This window comes from Rhyacophila brunnea, unplaced genomic scaffold (genome assembly GCF_057557595.1).
Source record: "Rhyacophila brunnea isolate RB1 unplaced genomic scaffold, BYU_Rbru_1.0 scaffold_15, whole genome shotgun sequence".
Classification (NCBI taxonomy): domain Eukaryota; kingdom Metazoa; phylum Arthropoda; class Insecta; order Trichoptera; family Rhyacophilidae; genus Rhyacophila; species Rhyacophila brunnea.
Window position 1 is genome coordinate 14,640,058 of NW_028232806.1, and position 21,219 is coordinate 14,661,276.

The following is a 21,219-nucleotide window of genomic DNA, read 5'->3' on the forward strand; positions in this document are numbered from 1 at the left end:
GATATTGTTATATTTTTAGATAAACATTTTTGTCTTTTGAAAGAGTGTAATTTTTTAAAATAATGTTATTTTTTATCAAATTGAACATTTTGTTTAAAAAGTAAAAATAAACATTTAAGGGCGGACGTGCTCAGCGTGGGTGAAAATGGAGCTTTTTTCTATTTTCAAAGCATGATCCTGGACATACCTTAAACGTTGTAGATAATCTATTTATATATTTTGGAAATCGTATTATCCGTTATATTTATTTTAAACAATTTATGACTGCATAAAGTATTTTTATTACATAAAATAGTATTCTTTTAAACCCCTCTCTCTAGTGTTTTAGAATATAGTCATATTTCAGTACATAAATGTGCAGTAGTGTAAAGATTTTTTACATTTATTAATTTTTAAACGCATGTATAAAACCATCAGTATAATTTATATCGACATTATTATAGTAAAATATTTACGATACAAAATTATATTGATAATCTCTGTGATCCCAAATTTGACAAGAATTAGGCATTTTATTATTCAAAAAATGGGCAAGATTAACACATTTGAAAATAATTCTAAAGATACTAATTACAAGCTATGTCTTTGACCATTCAAGTATGATAAACATCCTACGAATAATGATTGCTTTATAATAATTATTGACCTAAGAATAAGGTAGTGTTGTTTTGAAATACGCCATTTCTTTTGGCATTTCCCAGTGGTTAAGCTACAACATACGGCCGTAACCATAAATTGACAAACTATAATTAAAGTAGGGAGTAAAATGATGTTGACGCGCGTGTTTGAACATGTACCTAACCGATTTTTTTTTAAAACGGTACATGTTCAATCACAACATCACGCCCTAAAAATTTTTACTAAAAATCATCCGAACGCAAATATTCCTAGCATAATACATTTAATAAAAAAATTACTTTAGAATTCTCGAGAATTAATAAAGCAATCTCAAAGTTTCCAGAGTCAAATATTTTTTATTTCATAAATTATAAAAAAATCCGAATCAAAATCGAAAAATGATGTGAAATTACAAACTTTGGTTCAGTGAGCAGTCTTCGCTACTGTTATGCGCTTTTATTTTTATTCCAACTACACAAAGTGGGACGATAAAAGCTTGTGTAATGAAATAGTCAATTCACAAGTTAAGCCCCCCGTTCGAATGTCATTACAACGTAAAATACTCTCACGGAACGATGCATTCGGTCGCATAAATCGACGTCGAAGTCAATTTATGGCCACTTCCAGGACCCAAGTTTCTTTATTTATTGCTATGCAAATATACTTTGGGGGTGGACGTTTGATTAGGGCCAACTTAGGGTGCCGCGTACGCGATAGAGCGAAGCGATGAAGGAACGCGACACATATCTTTTGCGACCAGGGAACATAGCAGAATAAACGTGGTTTACCTTCTAGGTGTGACTGTAAAAAAGTAAGATTATCAAGTGTGGAAAATGTGAGGATAAACTTAAACCCGTGTAAGAAAAAAATGTTATTTTAACTATTTATATTATTATCTATAATATGCATTAATGTTTTTCATATTGGTAATATTTGAAGACATTTTATCAAGGTTTCGCATTTCTTAAGTTTCATGGCCAGACTATTGTATCATAAACTAAAGCTGCTTTAAAAGTCTTGGTCGGTGACGACTGGCTTTTTTTATTTTATCTTATTAACGCTTTCGCTGCTGAATAGATAATGAGATTTTAATTGCCCTCTTTAAAATGCACGTTAATTACATCGATCGGCCGCCTGGTCATTACGCACCGTGTGCGTCTTCCGTGTCCAAAGTATTAATCTCTTCTGTGTTTGTGACCAACGACCTAGATGAAAAATTATTTATATGAAGAAAAATTTTAAATGTATGTTTATATATGAATTACTTGTAGGTATGACAAATAAACCAACGATAGCATAAGTAAAATATATTGCTATACAGCTTTAAAAAAGTTCAAGAAAATACGACAAATGAGCCATTTAAATTTTATTCAAATCGTAAGTGGAATATTTGAAGGAACTTGGTTAAACACAGTTATTTATCTTCTATATTGACATTACTAAACTTGTAGAAATAAAAAATAATTAATTATTCAAATTTATTATAGTATAATAATAATACACAGGAATATACAGATCGATACTTGTAACTGTGGCAGTATGGTTTATTTAACGCTTTCGCTGCTGAATAGATAATGAGATTTTAATTGCCCCCTTTAAAATGCACGTTAATTACATCGATCGGCCGCCTGGTCATTACGCACCGTGTGCGTCTTCCGCGTCCAAAGTATTAAGAATACCATTGGGTATATTTGTTGGTGCCATATAGAACGATATACATGGATATATTGACAATGCCACCGTAATAGGGAAGGTTAAGGAATTTGTTTTTTGTTTCTTGAGTTACTGATACAATTCATCCAGTTCGTTAAAATTCATAATTCATAATATTGTTTAAACTTATCGTTATGATCGCAATAAAAATTTCGGCTCATAAATCGTCTTTTAATAGATGCTATACCTCTATCTATACTATTGAGATTCATGCGTTTCGTTTAAGGCGTAAGAGATGTCGCAAGTATTGAAAGTAATTGTACAATTTGATTTGGATCGGAAATAGTGATATAGGTACCTCCCCCCTTTAGTTACGTATTAGTTAACGATCTGTCAAAGTCAATGATGACCCACCCAACCAATGTTACTTGAAAACACTTGTGAAAATTGGTCGCAAATATGTGTCCAACCAAGGGATACATAATTGTTGCAGAACATACTATATTATACCTACCTGGTTTTTAGTTTGCCTAAATCGACTAAACAATTAACAAAATTTACATTATTACAAACGCTGACTTACTGAGCCCCAATGTGATAAAACACCAACATCGGTATATGCAGTTTATATAAAAACGATTACTTCCTTTTAAGATAGGTACTTTCTTTAGTGATATTTTAATTTGATTAGTTCATTTATCTACGCAACAATTTACAATATTTATGAATATATATTTTATACAAAATTGTATCTTAAAATGAGTTTATGGTCTGCATGTACACTAGAAAAATCAAAGAGCACGCTGCACTCGACTATACAATTTTTCCTTAGTAAAAATGAAAAGGATAGAAAAAACCGACAAGCTTAAATTACGGGAAAATAAATTACCATAAATAAGGCCAGGCCTTTGAGAAGTTTCCATCACATATTTGGAATATAAGAGTGGAAGCGTGTACTGGAAGCAACCTATTACTGCATTCATGGTGGAGTAGTTTACGTACAAAAATCCCAAAGGATATTTCCCATGTCATTCATCGCTTCTCTTTACTATGTTTGCAATAATGGCCGTGTCCGTGCGCGAAAGGCTAAGTGCAGGATTTCATGGAAACTTAGCTAGAGCTTTTCTAAGTGTGCAATGAGAAAAGTTTTTCTGCTTATCGATGAAAGGATTTAAAGCTCTTTTTAATTGAAAGTTTTCTACCATCGTGTAGGTTTCTTTTCAGGATATTTATTACGAGGATAGTGGCTGAAAGCATCGTTTTATTCGAAATCACTTTTGTGGGTTTAGGCGAAACACTCCACCGTACTATATGAAACACTTGAATCAAACCGAAATTGAAAACTTTTAAAGGGAAAATATACTTGAAAAGTCTGCATAATAGTTACTAATATAAATAAAAAATGAGCCGTTGTTATTAAAGATATGCTGAAAATACGAAAAACTAGTTTTTGTTGTCAAGAAGTTTGTTGTCTAGAAGAATAGCATAAACAAAACAGTTGGCAAGAATAAGATAAAATAAATTTAAAACGGAGAAATATGTAAATTACTGGACTCAAATAAAAAATGTTCTTGACTTGTTTTCGCAGTATCTTTTAAAATTTTAGACATTTTTTCTTTAATGGTATGAATTGCCAATTCGTGATATTTTATCGATTTTATTATATTTTGCATTATTGACATATATTCATTAAATTTGAATTCAGCTTAATTGCATAAACGTAATAAAACCATTTTTTTCTGAAGAGCGAAGTTAATTTAATTGGTTTATTTTTGAAAAGAAAATTTTGAAAAATATACGCCTAAAATATATATATCTTCAATATAATTATGCATAGTAAATAATGGTGGAAACTTGTCAGCGATAAAAGAAACATAAACACTTTACACAAAGTTACATAACCATCATTGTTAACCTTTAAATTATTCCAATTAATTTTGTACAGGCAAAACCGGGAGATAGTAATAATATTTGGTTTTGGTTTTAGTAGCGTTTTAAGTTCATTGAATAATAAAATTATTGATCAATTTGGTAGCCACTATCAAATCCAAAACTATCCGTTATTTTTATAACAATACACTTCAGGCAAATACTATTATTTTGAAAGCCAGTCGTGAGACATAACAAATCACTTTAAGTTTTGGTGTAATATAATAAGGTCATCTTTGAAAATTGGTACTATTCGGGAATTCAAAGACCGCATACACAATGTACTGATAGCTGCTACTACTGGCAGGTATACGTATACTTCATATTTTTTCCATGATATATTTGCATACGTTGTGTTTGCTGCGTCGAACGCATGCGACTCGCTAATAAAGTTGAAAAGCGCCCAATGACCGTACACTACTTACCATTGAGTCAGACCAATCTCACTGAGCAACGGATATCAAATTTTCTGTTGCAGCTACAAAAACTTACGAACTTATAAGTGGTTACCTCTGATTTAGACATAACACTAACATATATAAATGTACCTTATCGTGATGCGTGTTGAACACAACGTGAAAAAGACATGAAAGAAACCGATATATATATTTATATGTCAAGACTGCGAGGAAGACATCGCTAAACTTTCCAAATGAAATAATTTAATGGTAGGTATCGTATATTGATATTTTAAGAGACTAAAAAATACTACGAGACTCAATTAAAACTGAATCCATCAATGAAGTCGTTGAGTTTGGTATACGTGGCTTAGCTTAGGCCAAAAGAAGATACTAGAAGAAGCTTTCATGCATAAGTGTATTAAACCCAGCTGGTGATCCATTAATTAAAATGTTATACGACATATTATAAGGGATTTACTTTGTAATATTTTTACAAGAGTTTAAACAATGTAAGAATATTATATTATATAAATTTTCAATTTAATTTTCATAAAAATAATTGCTAATTAAGCAGCAAATTTAATATATTATTAAAAGCTTTTTTTGTCATAACCACAACGTATGTTTCGGACACGAACAGATTAAATAAAATAAATGAAAACTATAATATATATATGTGTTATTGTTATCATTTGATAAAAAGAAAATTTTGATCTACGCACGAAGCTTGTAAGATAAGAAAACAATTAAAATAATACGAAAGGTATGGGCGTCAAAAGTGTGCTATATTTTTATTACGCATTATTAGGTGGCGTTGATGAAAGAATGGCGTGCCATTGAAATTAATGGCAATTTTAAGAAAGGGGAGCCCATAAAAGCAATAATTAAATTAATAGCACCGCAAAGATTATATTATTTTCTACATGCGAAAACGTATACAACTGATGTTGACGTGACGTAAAATATTATTTAGAAATTTCAATTACTGTAAGCAATAAGGGGCCTGCCACATTCAAATATTTTTACCATTGTTAATTAAACGACACCTCCACAATAGAAGGAATATATTAAATATGTCATATTATCATATACTTATTTAAATAAAAATGTATTTTTAGTGGGTGGGTATATAAAAAAATATTAATTAATGACGTTAACAACATGATATTTATCATATTAATATTATCGACCGAGGGTACTTGATGGAATTTGAATTTAAATTCTAATATATTTAAGTTTTGTACTATTCCATTTGAGTCGTTTTAGCGACCCGGGTTTCGCCTTTCGGCATCTAAGGCACTATGTGCACTCGCCAAAAGGTAAATACACACTGACAACACATATGTACACTTCATACTTTCTTATATAATAAATTATTACAATAAAGTAGGTGATAGCTATACCACCCACCTAGTAAGTTCGCTGCGGACCTTTTAATTAATATTTAATTACAACATTTAAATAACATGCTAATTATATCTAATGGCCAACGCACCAGTTGCATTGGACGCAGCGATAGAAAATTTTAAGTACCTAATAAACAAATTATGAATAGTTGAAGTGTTTGTAAAAAATCCCTATCACTAATAATATAATAAATAGGGGTATATATCGTCAAAACCCATTAATGGAATATTAGAAAATAATCAATTATACTATTTTCTATTACCTACTACATTCGAAAGGTGTAAAATAGTCAATACTGGGTAAACGTATTGCAACTTTAATGGAGTTAACTAATGAGATATATCAATAAAATCAGTCTTACCATAAAACAACAAGTAATTCACATTATATTACAAATTAGAATCAAAATAGTTCCATTGTTTACGAATAATAACGATTTAATATACTTACAGAATGTATAAAGAGTGAGTAGGTATTTAATTATCTACTACGGGTTTTTGCAAGCACATCGAATATTCAAAATTTGTCTTTATACTCTATCCTTTACTTATAACGGCCGAGCTGTTACTGCATCGGCTTATGATGTTATGAATGCTGGGTTAAAATCTCGGGCCTGGAAAATTCACATGTTATTTTTCAATGTGTGTATATGATGGAATATATCATTATCCTAAGCAATTTGGTTGAACATAGTTATTCCCTACCCAATTTGCATTACCAATGGAAGGATATTTCTACACCTTCCTTAGGGGAGCAAACAATTGATGTTTCCGATTCCTCAAATAAATGGTTACCAGGGACACACAGGTCAACGGTGTGCCTCGTAGTTAAGTGCGTATAACACTGGCCTTACAGCGAGGGCTTACGAGTTTGATTTCCGGTGCGGTCACAATAGATGTATGTGATTGTTTCACTTATATTACTGATTACATTACTGTTATTTGGGCTCATGGCCTTTGTAGTGTTAAAATTAACACATATATTTATATAGGTATTATGTATTACACAGGCAGTAATGGCAGAATGTGAATTTACATGTCGTATAAGTAGTAAACAGAAAGTAGCCAAACATAGATCTTTTATGACTTTTAGACCACAGATTGTAAGTATATCTCAGAAAAAGTCAGTAGATAAAGCGACGGATAGTATCCATACAATCTCAACTAGGGATCCCGAGCTATTTTCGATACCTATGAATCCCGGGATTGATAAACATAATCCCGAAAGTTTCGGGATTGATTTTTTTATCATTTTTTATGGAAAATAAAATAAAACGAAAATATAACAGTAAAAATACTTTTAATAACAATTAACTACATAAGAAATAAACTGGGCTTGAATAAAGTTTGATTTATACCCATGTGTAATTTGCCGATTCATTTTATTTTTTCACATAAATTAATAAAAATCAGAACGATTGGAAAAAAGCAATGCTTCACACTATTAACAAAGTAATTCCACCACGATCTCATACGTTTTACGGCAGTTTCGTATTTGGCTGACTAATAAGATTTATGAAGCGGAAAGGCCATGAGTACACCATGATTTGCTTTACTATTTTAAATCTCGCTGACCCTATCATTAAGTCTTTACTATCAGAAACAGCAATCTCATATTAAATTCACATTATTATTTATATTACAATATTATTTACTCCAATAAAATTATGTATTTCCAAGAATGAACGTGTACAATATTAACATAAATGACGTATTACGTAGTATAAATTATACTAGATTTATTTTTGACCGATTTTATCAATGGTATTTGTACATTTAAAAATTTAATACTAACAATGGAAAAAAATGCAAATCCCAGGATTGTCAAATTGTAATTCTGAAATCCCGGGACCAGAATATAGGCTCGGGATTGGATTCCCTAGTCTCAACTCTCAAATAAATAATTCCTGGTGAATTATTTAATTTAAAGGCTAGCTGACTTTCATTAAATATTTTTTCTCATCAAAACAGACAGCTAACGATAAAAACAAATCCGTGGTTGTGAATAGTAGCATAATATAACCATCTTGTATAAATGGTGAAGAATATTTATAGCAATGAAACTTCCACACATCTATGTTTTAACAGCACCTCCCTTGGCTGTGTTAACTTTTAGAGCGAGACAAACAAATTTGACAGTTCAGGCGCTTAACTTATTGTAACAATTAACCGTCTCAACACATACATATGATAAACTACCCTCGATAGCCGTCGATAGCAGCCTTGTGTATAGAATAGATGCGCTGTAGCATCTACAGTACAATACTATGTCTAGCATGCTTTCCAATTTATTATGGCAATACTGAGACATTGAAAAAGACGAAAAATCGAGAAATAATGTTTGTGATTTTTCCTTTCAAGAAATCCGCAATAAAACGAGTGATAAAAATTATATTAAAAATATTCATAATAATATGTAAGCGCGTAGGCCACAGTGTGTTTATTTAATAAGAAATGTTTCAGATTTTTAACCTTGGGTGTAAAATAATAAATTTACTTTAAGATATTTTATTAAAATACCACCTACACTAAGTTTAAACACTGGGAGATGTGGGAGTTGACATTTTAATAAATGTGCGATAGCATTATGATACTAAAGAAGTTAGTTTTTTTTTTACATTACAATATTCCCAGAAGATATAGTTGTATATAGGGAATCCAATCCCGAGCCAAAATTCTGATCCCGGGATTTCGGGATTACAATTTGACAATCCCTGGTCCCGGGATTGGCATTTTTTCCATTGTTAATATAAATTTTTTATATATGCAAATAACATTGATAAAATCGGTCAAAAATAAATCTAGTACCTATAATTAATACAATTTAAGACATTTATTGTTAAAATTTTATACGTTGAATCTTGGAAATACACAAGTTTAACGGAGTAAATAATATTGTAATTTAAATAATAATGTGAATTTAGAGATTGCTGTTTCTGATAGTAAAGACTTGATGAATGGATTAGCGAGATTTAAAATATTAAAGCAAATAATCATGGCGTACTTATGACCTTTCCGCTTCATAAATCTAATTAGTTAGACAAATTTGAAACTGCCGTAAAACGTTTGATACATATATCATGGTGGAATTACTTTGTTAAAAGTGCGAATCATTGTTTTTTTCCAATCTTTCCATTTTTAATAATTTACGTGAAAAAATAAAATGAATCGGCAACCAAACTAAATCAAACTTCATTCAAACTCAGTTTATTTCTAATGTAGTTATTTTTTATTAAAAGTATTTTTTCTGTTATATTTTCGCTTTTATTTTATTTTCCATAAAAATTGATAAAAAAATCAATCCCGAAATCCCGGGATTATGTTTATCAATCCCGGAATTCATAGGTATCGAAAATAGCTCGGGATCCCAGGATCCCGGGATTCGGGATCCCGGGATTGGAATCCCTAGTTGTATACTACCGTTTTCATTAAAATTTGAAATATGTTTCAACGCTTTTGTAAAATAAAAATATATTTCACGTGTTTTTCTCAGCGCATTTCTTACATTTATTTTGCTTATCTACTGATTTTAATATTCATGTTGTTTATTGCCAGTATAAATAGATGCTTGCTATAATAATATTACGATATAGTGTTGCATACAATATAATATATTTTTTTATTTGGGAATTCAAAAGATGGATTTATTCGTAAAACTAGGGGTTTGTATTCGGCAAGGTAGCTCGCACATTACTCGACAATGCCATTTAAAGAAAAGTGTTACAAAGATTCTTCTGTTGGTAAATATGAAGGTTAAGCCGGTCACACTCTTAAGGACGGCAATACGAATTACGTGAATTATTCCATGAGATCTCAAACCATTCATTCATTCAATAAATATAACAGAATTTTAAAAACATTCCTTTCGCTAATTTTACACAACAAGACCGGACCAGATCAGAGAAAACATACGTAGTTATATTATGTCCTTTGGCTCCCTTAGATAGTGAACTTTTGAAACTTTTTTGTACTGCAATACTAAAAATAAACAATAAAGGTACCTACAATAATAGCTCAAGATAAGTAGTCATAAAACGTATATTAGTAGATATGTATTAACATTTCTTTTACATACTGAAAAGAGTTTTAATCCCGGAATCCTGATTTTTTCAAACATAAACTTGTCTATTTGGTTGAAATTAAATGTAAAAAAAAAATAAAAAATAAAAAAAAAATTAAAAAAAAAGAAAAAAATGGGTGCATAAATCAACTAATGCATTCACTGATTTAAAAAGACAAAGTGAAGGCATTCATAAAAAAATGGAGCTTTGGAAAACAAGATTACAAAAAAAAAAAAAAATTCGCTATGTTTCCACTATTAAATGATTTCTGCACCAGATATATTGAAACAAACAAAAATCTATTTACTGAGTGGTTGGTTGACTAGGTGGTTTGTTTAATAATGCACTTTTCACATTATTTTATTATTAATAAACAAAAGTCGCATGCGGCGCTGCTTTTTTTCGAGACTATTAAATATTTTAAATAATATGCCGTTGTGCGTTGCAATTTCATGTGATACCTATATTATAATGATTAATATACTTAAATGATAACGGAAACACTACTTTAGAGCACGACACTGCCCTTAACCTCAGCGATAAGTAGGTGGGCCCGTCAAAGAACCTGGCCTGGGGGCCCACTTCAGGATGTGGGACCCATGATAGAATCCATTTGTCAATGAACGATGATGAATTTGGATTGACTACTATTGAAATTTATTGTGCTAATAAACAAGAACATTCATCGCATGAAAAACAAATTAATTTAAAAATGAATATTATAATATAAGTAGTAAAACCTTGTTTATTTTTATATTTTTTTTCATTTTTGACTATTTAAAAAGGTGTCTGTAATAATGAAATAAAGGGGGGGAGGCGCAAAGATTAGATTTTTTTTTAAATGAGGCGTAGTAACATAAAGTTTGGAAACCACTGCACTAAAATATACCAGTTAGTGGTCAGCATGTTGTTTATCACACAGTTAATTAAAATTTAGAATCAAGCCGGGTACAATTACTCATTGACTTATCTACGTAAACTGCTGCCTTTCAATAATAGACTCTAAATATTTAAATATAAATATTTTGATGTAAAAAATATACTAATTGTAATACTAATATGTTTATGTTTAAAAATCTATTGAACCATCAGTGAGATTCGAATCTGTAAATCAATGACCCGAAAGCGAATGTGAGATAGTTACAGGTCCACGGTGTATTTCTCATAATTCTTTATTAACTGTCATACCAGGTTATAAACTTTGACTGTCCCACTGCTCACTGCTAGCCTATAACGTAGCCGTCGCGTCGGCCTACACGGCTACAGTACTAATACTCGGTAGACCTGACCAGTTATAATATTGTAAGTTATGTATCCAATATCATAGAGTTAATGGGAGAATCTCTCTGAAATATGCTTTTAAAACCTTGTGCACGTTTCGTCCCATGACCCTTTTCCAGCAGCGAAAAATACAGCGTCGTATATTATTATTTTGATATCCATTCCAATTAAGATGAACTCAGTTACGGTATATTATTTGATCTGGGATTACTCTTTGTTCGAGCAGTGATAGAAAATATATAAAACGTAATTATAATAAGAAGTTATATACTTTCAAAGTGAATAATATAAATAATTATCCGGTAGTTCGACTCTGCAGAATTTAATGACGTATGAAATATGTATGAAAAACAAATTTACAACAAAATTTTAATTTATCTGTAGTTTAGTCTACCAAAATCATATAAAACTATTTTTATTATTTCGTAATAAATAGACAAATACTGATAAAAGTGACGAAAGAATGAACTGTATCCGCATTTTAATAAAGGTCAATTTGCAAAGTGTGTTACTTTGTATAATATAATTAATGCATCTATCTGTATACCAAAGTCAGATTTTAGTCATATAAATACATAAATTGTATCCACTTAGAACTGAACTAGATTTTTGTAATATATAATATATTATATAACTTTTTCTGGGAAAAGTACATAATTTTCTGTTCAGATATCGTTTCAAATAAAATGGTGTATGCCTTAGTGATCAAATGCAACCATTTTGTTCTCTTGCATCTTTACAATACTATTTATAATATTATCTAGATAAATTAAATTAAATATTAATTATATTTTTCATCTTATTTATTATCTCTGCATTTTTTTTTATTTTAAATTCACTGATTACCTGCTCACGAATGCCAATTGATTTTTAATTTCTCTCTCCTCAATCTACGATTAATAACTTTTTAATTATAATAATATAATGCTTTATATGGTCGCCTCTTATATGTATCATTATTGTATAGATACTTATTTGTTCGTCAAGTTGGTTGACTACAAGTCTAGTCAAAACGAAGAACATTTTTCCATTGAAATTAATTTTACTCTAGTCCATTATTTTTATTCGAATTACGTGAATTAATAAATTGGTAATTAAATTAGTGGAAAGATGTCTCAATTAATTACATTTGAAACAGGAAATCTATTTACAAATTTGCTTTTAGATTATATATTTTTCTAATTGGTATGATTCTTAGGTTTTCATGAATGTTTAGATTTTCGTGAATCAAATTGACCTGATCAACATCCTACAAGATGGGGACTATTCCTACAAGAAAGACCCATAGTAGGTTGTAGCATCAATGAAAAGAAGAATAATAATGCTTAATAGATACTAAGAAGTAACCTGATTTAATTAAGTTAAATTCATTTAATTAATTATAATAAAATTATTGTCGGAAAATTGAAAGCAAAACTTTATGAATTTCCTCCAGGCAAAGCATTATCAACCTGGCTCATGTAATAATATAATTATTTTGAATAAGATGAAAGCCTTAGAGTAGTGATGCAAAATTAGTAAGAATAAATTGACTTAACTAAACGCTGGCTACTTTAATTAAATCATTCGTTTAAGAAAAAGGGTTAATACACCAAGTAAATATTTGAAAATTTAAAAGGCACACTGAATAAATTTTCCCAAGATCAGCATTTCAACTGGTTGGTAACCCAACCCCCACGTCTGATGGTGTATTATTAAATTTGATCTTAGATTAAGTCTTGTTACATGGGCAGTGATCGAAGAAGTAAATGTTTTTTATAATTCAATATTTTTTTCATTTTATTTACCTACCCCAGAATTAAAAAGATATGTGGTAAAGATCTACCATCGTAAGTTGGCAGCCGGTCGAATTTGAAACTAAAATTGTCTATCGAGGATAAATTTGTTACAAATGCCATTTAATTTTACAACATGTTTCTCGAGTTATGGATTGCATAATATTTGTACAGAAATCTACTACCAAAAAAAAATTATAAATTACCATTTTTTTGTTAGTTATGGTAATATTCTCAATGTCATACTAGCGCCCTCGCTGAAATGCCAATTTATGATGGTAGATCTATAGTTGATAATTTATTACGATTGGTAAGTAACCAACGCATATCAAATTAATTTTAGTTATGATAAAGATTCATAATAATATATAATGTAACATACATGAAAATCTCATAGTAATTTTTTTTAACAATTTATTTATTTTTACGGTGTACAGTTGCTATAACAATGTCTACACATTAATGTCTATTAGGTGCGTGATATATAATGATATTATGTATTTATCTTGATTTATCTGTATATATATGTCTGTCTGCAACGCGACAAATTCCGAAGGGTTTGCGTCTTTGTTGCGCGATCACATAAACAGAACACTTACGGTGCATCCCTCTCATGCGTGTTGCACCTAATCGTTTAGTCACATATATACATTTCGCTTATAAGCTTAAATAATAAAAAAAAATATTTTAAGACAATACCAACGAAGCTCACGTAAAATACACAAGATTTATCGAAATGGATACCTACTAACATAATAAAAGTATATTGGTATTCAAATTAACTCGTTCTTTAGTTAAGAATATTTCTACACTGTGTTGAATTGCTTATGGTATAAAAAATTCTATTATTGTCAGCTAGATAGTATTATTAAGCACATCGGCAAGAACGTTGACAAGTGGCACTGCCATATGGTTATTTTTTTCTTTAAGTATATAAACAACATCAGTTCACAATAATAACTCATCAAATTTAATAATGAAATATATTATTATAGAGCCTTTTTATATTTTTTTTTGCATTCAAAGCTCTCTATTAGTCGTAAAATGGTCCGTAATACACCGTCCACGCAAAAGCACGAAAATAAAAAGTTGGGATATCTCTAATGTTTAAAATAAGCATTTTTTACTAAATATAAACAAAACGTAAATAATGTTATCACCACTTTCATGCAATTGAATGTAATGGCTTATTTTCCGAGTAACCATTTATAGTTTTTGATTAATAATTTTTAAATTTTGCTAAGAAGCTTTCGATCACATGAATGAAATAATTTGACACACATATGAGTACATGCGTTGTCATTTTGGTAGACTGTTTTTTTGCAAAAATATTTGATTAAGTAGATATTGCTTGTATTTCTTCAAACTTTAGATATTTTGTTTGACACGGAGTCTTCATGGATATATTAATACTAATACGATAATAATTAAAAAAAAGCACATTTTGTTTTAGGCATTAGACGTTTGTTATGCAAAGTTGTATTTCGCTTAATAATAAGTTAAATCAATACAACAACTTGAGTCTTATTATAATATTGTCATACTATATAATAAAATATCAAGTAATATATTAGGCTACAAAAATAAATTAATAATTCACATGGCATGCCACGAAAAGACTGGTTCGCCATCCCTTCGCTAGGATATTAATTAAGATAGGGCGCAACGGTTCTACTTGACAGTGTTTGGGTTTAAATCGATGTATTATGTAATAGGATTCAACAGAATGGGTTTAACGAAATGAATTGCCGACAAAAACCCATCTACATACTCAATTTATTTCGTACGGATTAATTTACCAATCAGCAACTTTTAACTCATTGATTTTTGAATGATTACTGACATACCTATTCACGACTACCAAAATAATTTTGATAGATCATCGTAATGCCTATACCTATTCAATACATTTTGCATAATGGTATATGATATTTTATTTTTTTAAATTCATCATGATTTTTTAGTTAGTTAAGTTTATTTAGTTAGTTAACAGAGAACCTAGCGGAGAAATACGAAGCTTGTGATTTGAGATTTTTTTTGATAATTTACAATTTCAACTGTATTCATTATAAATATGTATCTGAAAACATTAAAAAGATTTATTTTTTCAAAGATAAACTTACAATAATTGTAAAAAAGTTTGAATTTGTTACATATTTATTTCATAAGTTACGTTATTATTACATTATTTTTATGATCATATTTATTATTAAAATTTAATTTATTAAGTTTTCTCTTTTTTCTCATGTAGATTTTTGATTAATTCATCGTTTTAATATTTTTCATATTTATTTAAAAAAAATATCGATTTTTATAAAAATATAAATGTACATAACATGAAATCCTTTTTATTTATGTTATTATAGGTGTCAAAACTAATGCATCAAATATGATTTAATCTCTTTGAAAAAATGAGAATTATTACTGATTTCATCACTTCAATACGATGCAATTATTACCTAAGAATAGTCACTATTGAAAAATATGTATTTTTCAATAATTTATTGCTGACAATAAGGGTCATAATATGAGATAAATACAATAATTAAAGTCATCATAATTGTCAGTTCAAACCCAATGAAATTACCTTGACAAATTTATCAAATTAATCAGAATTAGTTTTCAAAATCTGCTTTCAAATTAATGTAGGTACATAATTATATTATTATTTTTAATTCAATTATTTTGTGAATATACTATTATATGATTTGAGTAACATTATCTTCACCCGTCATGTATATTTAAGCTTTCCAAAATAAACATTGTACGACAAAATTATTTTTATGAAGCTAAACACGCGCCAAACCAATTTAAAAGTCGGTAATAAATCTAAGCTTTCGTAATGAGCTTCTACTTTGGGCAAATTTAGAGAGTTTATTTTTCCTCACAATAAAAATTATAACCATTTGACAGCGTAAAAACTTGGCGAATGTTTTGCGCGGGAAATAATAATGTGGTTTGCGAACATAATTCAATTTCGTCTGTTGTTGTCTTTGAATTTTTGATATGGCTGCAGGGCTTCGTTTTTGTTTCGAGAGCCATTAAGAATATTGTCTATGCTTTATATATGAAGTGTTTTAATTTACTATGTTCAACGAGATGTTGTTCGCTTTGAAATGAGTAGAGTTATTTTCTACGACCGCATAGATTAAGTTCGTGGTTTCTTGTTACGTAAACGATGGTTTTAATAAACTATTCATGTTTTCACAATGGTATTGCCGTACTAATATCAACCAAAGTTCAATAGCAACCTCTAACTAAACTGAAAGAAGAAGAGACAATATTTTTGTATTTTTGTGATCAATGAAAAAGTCTCAAAATTGTTTTTGAACTCCATTCTTGCATACTATGACGTTGTCAATTTTAAGTAATTTTCTTATTATAAATTAGACTTAATAATGTTTGCTTATAATTTCATATTTGTTGTAATTATACTAAAATTATTGTACTTTACCCAAAACTAAAGTTTCAGACTAATGGATATGTTCAATTAGATTTAAAAACAAATATATATACAATTCTGTCAACACAGACAACTTTACAAGTTTTAAATATTATATCAATATAACAAAGTCAATATGGACCAATTAAATCTAAAGTATGTGCACTGAGTACGGAGTAAAAATGGGTATCTATTTCAATTTATTAAAATGCATTACAATATGTATACATAATAAATATTTGTGCTGATTTTTCAATCTGACTACCCGTCTGTAATGTATTAGAGCAGACATAATAAGTTGGCGTGTATGAGCGAGCGAGAAGAGAGAATACGAATCTCGTCGGTCTCTTCTGCTCTTGAAACACTTTTGCTTGTTATCGCGAGGGATGGTTTCCAATCCTGGTGTCCTAATGAATTTGAATTTACATGCGCCTGTCAATTACCTGCGTGGTGCAGCCATAATTTATTCTGGATCGGAACCATTTCCTCGTGTCAAGCCTATCAGGCACCACTAGTGACGGGTGCAAGATTAGTAAATGCACTCCCTAGAGACGTAGGTATTTTCAATGATGTACTTTATATTTTGTTTTTGAAACTTTATTTTTATGTATAAAATTGTATGTTTTTTGTTTACAAAAATTTTATTTTTCTGTATTAAATTGTACTTAAGTATGTTTTGATTTTATTTTATTTTTGTTATTATATATATTTTTTCTATATTCTCTTCTTCTCTCTTGTGAGGGTAATATTGACTTATAATGTAAATCTCATGTTGTGTACGTCTTGAATTTAAATTTTTTATGTCCACAATGTTTTGTATTCTTAAATAAATAAATAAAAGTGGTAACGTGAGAAAAAAAAAATAATTTTGAAAATTTGAAAAATAAACTGACACCCAAATAAAAGAACCATTTATTTTAATCGGGTCGTGAAAGAAAACAATTATAGATATGCTACTCTTATAATAGTTGATAAATGGTTACACTGGCATATCGTCATATACAATAATTTTGACAGGTTGCACTGCCACCTGGTGATTTTTTCTAGTTAACTAATTACAACTCAGAGCAATAATTAGATAATGACCTTCTGCTTACCGAGCGAGCTTACCACACTAACCTGCAGATCTAAGTACTAACCATGCTAATAAATATAACCTAATACCCCGTTTACACGTGCATGGATGTACTGTGCACAGTAAGAAAATGTATGGGGAAATACGCATTATCCTGCAGTTGGCAAGATTGCGTCCATAAATTAAACAAGATTGGAAGATTTCAAATTGTGATGATTTATTGCGCGCCAGTAAGATTATTTTCGATCTGCACCTGCGCAGTAGAGCGATAGAGAACGAGATAGCGATACAGAACATGCCGGTAAAAAAACGAACTACTCATTTTGAGCTCCGATTTCCAATACGAGCTGTCAGACAGTAGTATAAAATGACAACCTCGCGTAAGCACCCGTCGCGAGCAGTCGCCTTTTCGTGCGCGCCGATACTAGCTGAGATCTTCATTCTAATCGAGACCTACAAACTACCTCGCAGAACCAGCCGACCTAGCAATTTACCTACTTTGCTACATCCTGCCGACCAAGCAAAATACCTATTTGCTACAATCTGCCGACCAAGCAAATTACCTATTTGCCTACCACCGCCAGTGACCTGCCCAGACGATTACCTACCTACTGCACTATGGAGCAGATCACCGTAGAAATCACCAGACTCGCCGCATTCAGACCAACTAAACTACGGGACCTCATGACGCTGCACTTCCTGCTCCTGACGGCATATCAGGAGCAGGTCGAATCAGCTTTTCCCATGGACCCACCCGCCCGACCTCATACCTGGAGGACGAACAACCCTAGACCGACCACGCCACGACGAACAACAACTTCACACACATTGACCAACAGGAACACCAAGCAACAAATCACCATTCCGCGCGCCGATCAAGGAGGCAGACCCAATCACACACTCAAAACATGATAACGACCAACTATCCGTCGTTATCAGGGGCTTCCCGATCAGCATTCACACTGAGGACATCACCAATGACCTACTCCAAAGAGGCCTCCCGATCATCAGCATCCGGAGGATGACCCGGGGCAGGAGCCGGCATCCAATGCCTCTTGTCCTGGTCAAACTCTTGGACAACGACAGAGGGAGGCAGATACACACGCTACACTACGCACTTCATCGCAGAATCACGATTAAAACACCAAGAAGGAGCACTACCGCACACCTCAAACCAAAGCAAAACAACCCGATGACGACAACTTAGACCCAAACCGAAACAAACCTAGACGATTCAAAACTTCACAAAGAGACCGCCACGGAGGTGGAAATCAACATCTCCGATGCCGAACGCCCACGCAATCCGAACAGAGCTCACAAACCACATGAAGTGAACACCACAGCCATCCATACACCGGAAACGGAATTACCTGAGACTCCGTATTCAGAGCTAGGCAAAACCCTTGACCCGGGAACTGAATCCGAATCAGAACTCGACGAGATCCCGGATACCTCAGCATCAAATCCCCCGGAATTAGACTATGCGGAGAAAAAGGACAAACTGACCCAAACCATCAAGGAATCAAAACCCGAATCCGACCGAGAACACTCGTTCCGTTCAGGAACCAGAGAACTCCTAGAACACAGAACTAAACTCTCCGAAAAAGCATTAAAAAACAACTTCACGCTCATAGAAACGGTCAAGGAATCTTTAGACTGCGAAAATTCCTACACATACTTAAGATTAGGCGTCTTCGTAGACGAATACCTAGATGCATTGAACTACCGCCTAAGTAAAATAAGCAAGAACCCAGACATAACACCTAATCCAGACTAAACACCTAATCCAGATGAAACACCAAACCGGAAGACAAGGAAAACAAGAAGAAAGAATAATCGCCGATAAGTAGCCGCCACCACGCAAGGACCGAAGCCCTCCCCTGCCAACCGCCAAGAAGCAGAGCTCTGAGCTGCGATACTCAGAGCTCTTCCAGGCATTGGCAATGACCGGAAGCGAAGAGAATTGACCAGAAGAGGAAGCGAGAGAGGAAATCGACGGACGCCGGCGTGAAGTTTTTTACTTTTAAATACTCCAGATCAATTCATTGAGATCAACAACCCGGCCTCGCTCGGTCGCGAAGCCACCGAGGCCGGGACTCACCTTCAACATTCAAGCTTTCACCAGAAACCATCCTGGCATCCCAGTTTGATAAGCTTATATCCTAAGTAAGTAAGTTGCTTACTCTTGAAGAATGAGATTGGAGACACAGTCAGCACTTTTATGTGTAAACAGTTATTGTCATGACATGAGTTTAAAATAAGCACAATTGCCGACAGTAACTCCATGCATGAGTACAGGCGCTATAATATTTATTCTATCAGAGTTATTTTAAATAGCTAACATTTTTGTAATTAAATTAGGTGGTATCGCAAAAAAAATGTATTAGAATTCCACTCGGCTTAAATAAAATCAGGAATTGATTCAATGAAAAAGTTAGAGATTTATTAATAATAAAATCGCCAAAATAATCATTTAATAAATACTGTAGATGTAACATATTATTATATGCGAATATAATATTGCAAACAGTCAGATGGAAGGATCGGAAGTAAAAGTTTCATATTGTATTTCGGGCGTAATAATACAGAGATAGTCATAAACCAATCGCGATAGTGTTGCCCTACTTTTGCTTCTCCGAATTTGGATATTTGTGAAAGACCAATTTTCTAATAGGTTCTCTTTATGCGTATTACAGAGTTATTAATAACCATTGTATGTATAATCATTTTATACCATCAGTATATTATATAGTTTGTACAGATTACACTCTTACATTATTTTTATTTGATATTTTAACTACCTAAATAAATTCGTGAAACTAATTAATAAATAATTACAAGATAAAAAAACTTTTTTATATACAACGTTTTTAAATTTTTTGTTGAATCATATAAACTTGACTCGATCAAAAAAAATGTATTTGATAGAAATAATACTGAAATGTCATTTTGACACTCATATTGATTTCTATAGTAACGCATGTATATATTAATAATTTAGTTGTTAGGACCCTAGCAGCCAATAATAGTGGATTGGATTACGGATTTTTTTCCGAAATAACTTTTCATACAAAACAGATTTAGCTGAAAATGAATTTAATTCTACTTAAAAATGGCTAAAAGTATAAAAAATGCATCGGCATTGTGTTCTGTTATCTTGTAAAAGTTTTAAGTGTCTAGCTAGTCGGGAAGTTAGTAAAAAATCGATTGCAAGATTTGTACCGGACAAACAGCCACCAGAAAAATAAGAATACGACCTAATAAAAACGTTGTAAAATTCAGCATTACCATCGTGGATTTTGGCCACATAAAGAAGAAGTCTTCAATAATTAGTCTCACGGTTTGCTTCAAACACCGATTTAAGATTTTAACCTTGTTGGAAATATAATATTATTTATAATATAATTTTGTATAGCCTTGACCCCTTTCATCTTTTACCTTCCGATCTGACCAGACATCTGACAGATGAAGTTACCGAGACATGTCAAGATAAGAATAACAGAGAATTTTTATGGTATTGTTCTAATTTAATAAACTTTAGGCAGGGAGCTTTGACAAAATCATTCATTAGTGCAATG

At 31.4% G+C, this 21,219-nt stretch overlaps 1 protein-coding gene across 1 annotated transcript in view; it reads right to left on the reverse strand.

Annotated features, from left to right (window-relative positions):
• Positions 1 to 19,773, reverse strand: part of LOC147074942 (lachesin-like) — a 187,487-nt gene extending 167,714 nt beyond the window's left edge. Inside the window, exon 1 of the mRNA XM_085943277.1 lies at positions 19,743 to 19,773. Coding sequence (XP_085799403.1) covers positions 19,743 to 19,773 — 31 coding nt within the window. The remainder of the gene's footprint in view (positions 1 to 19,742) is intronic.
• Between the last annotated feature and the right edge of the window lie 1,446 nt (positions 19,774 to 21,219).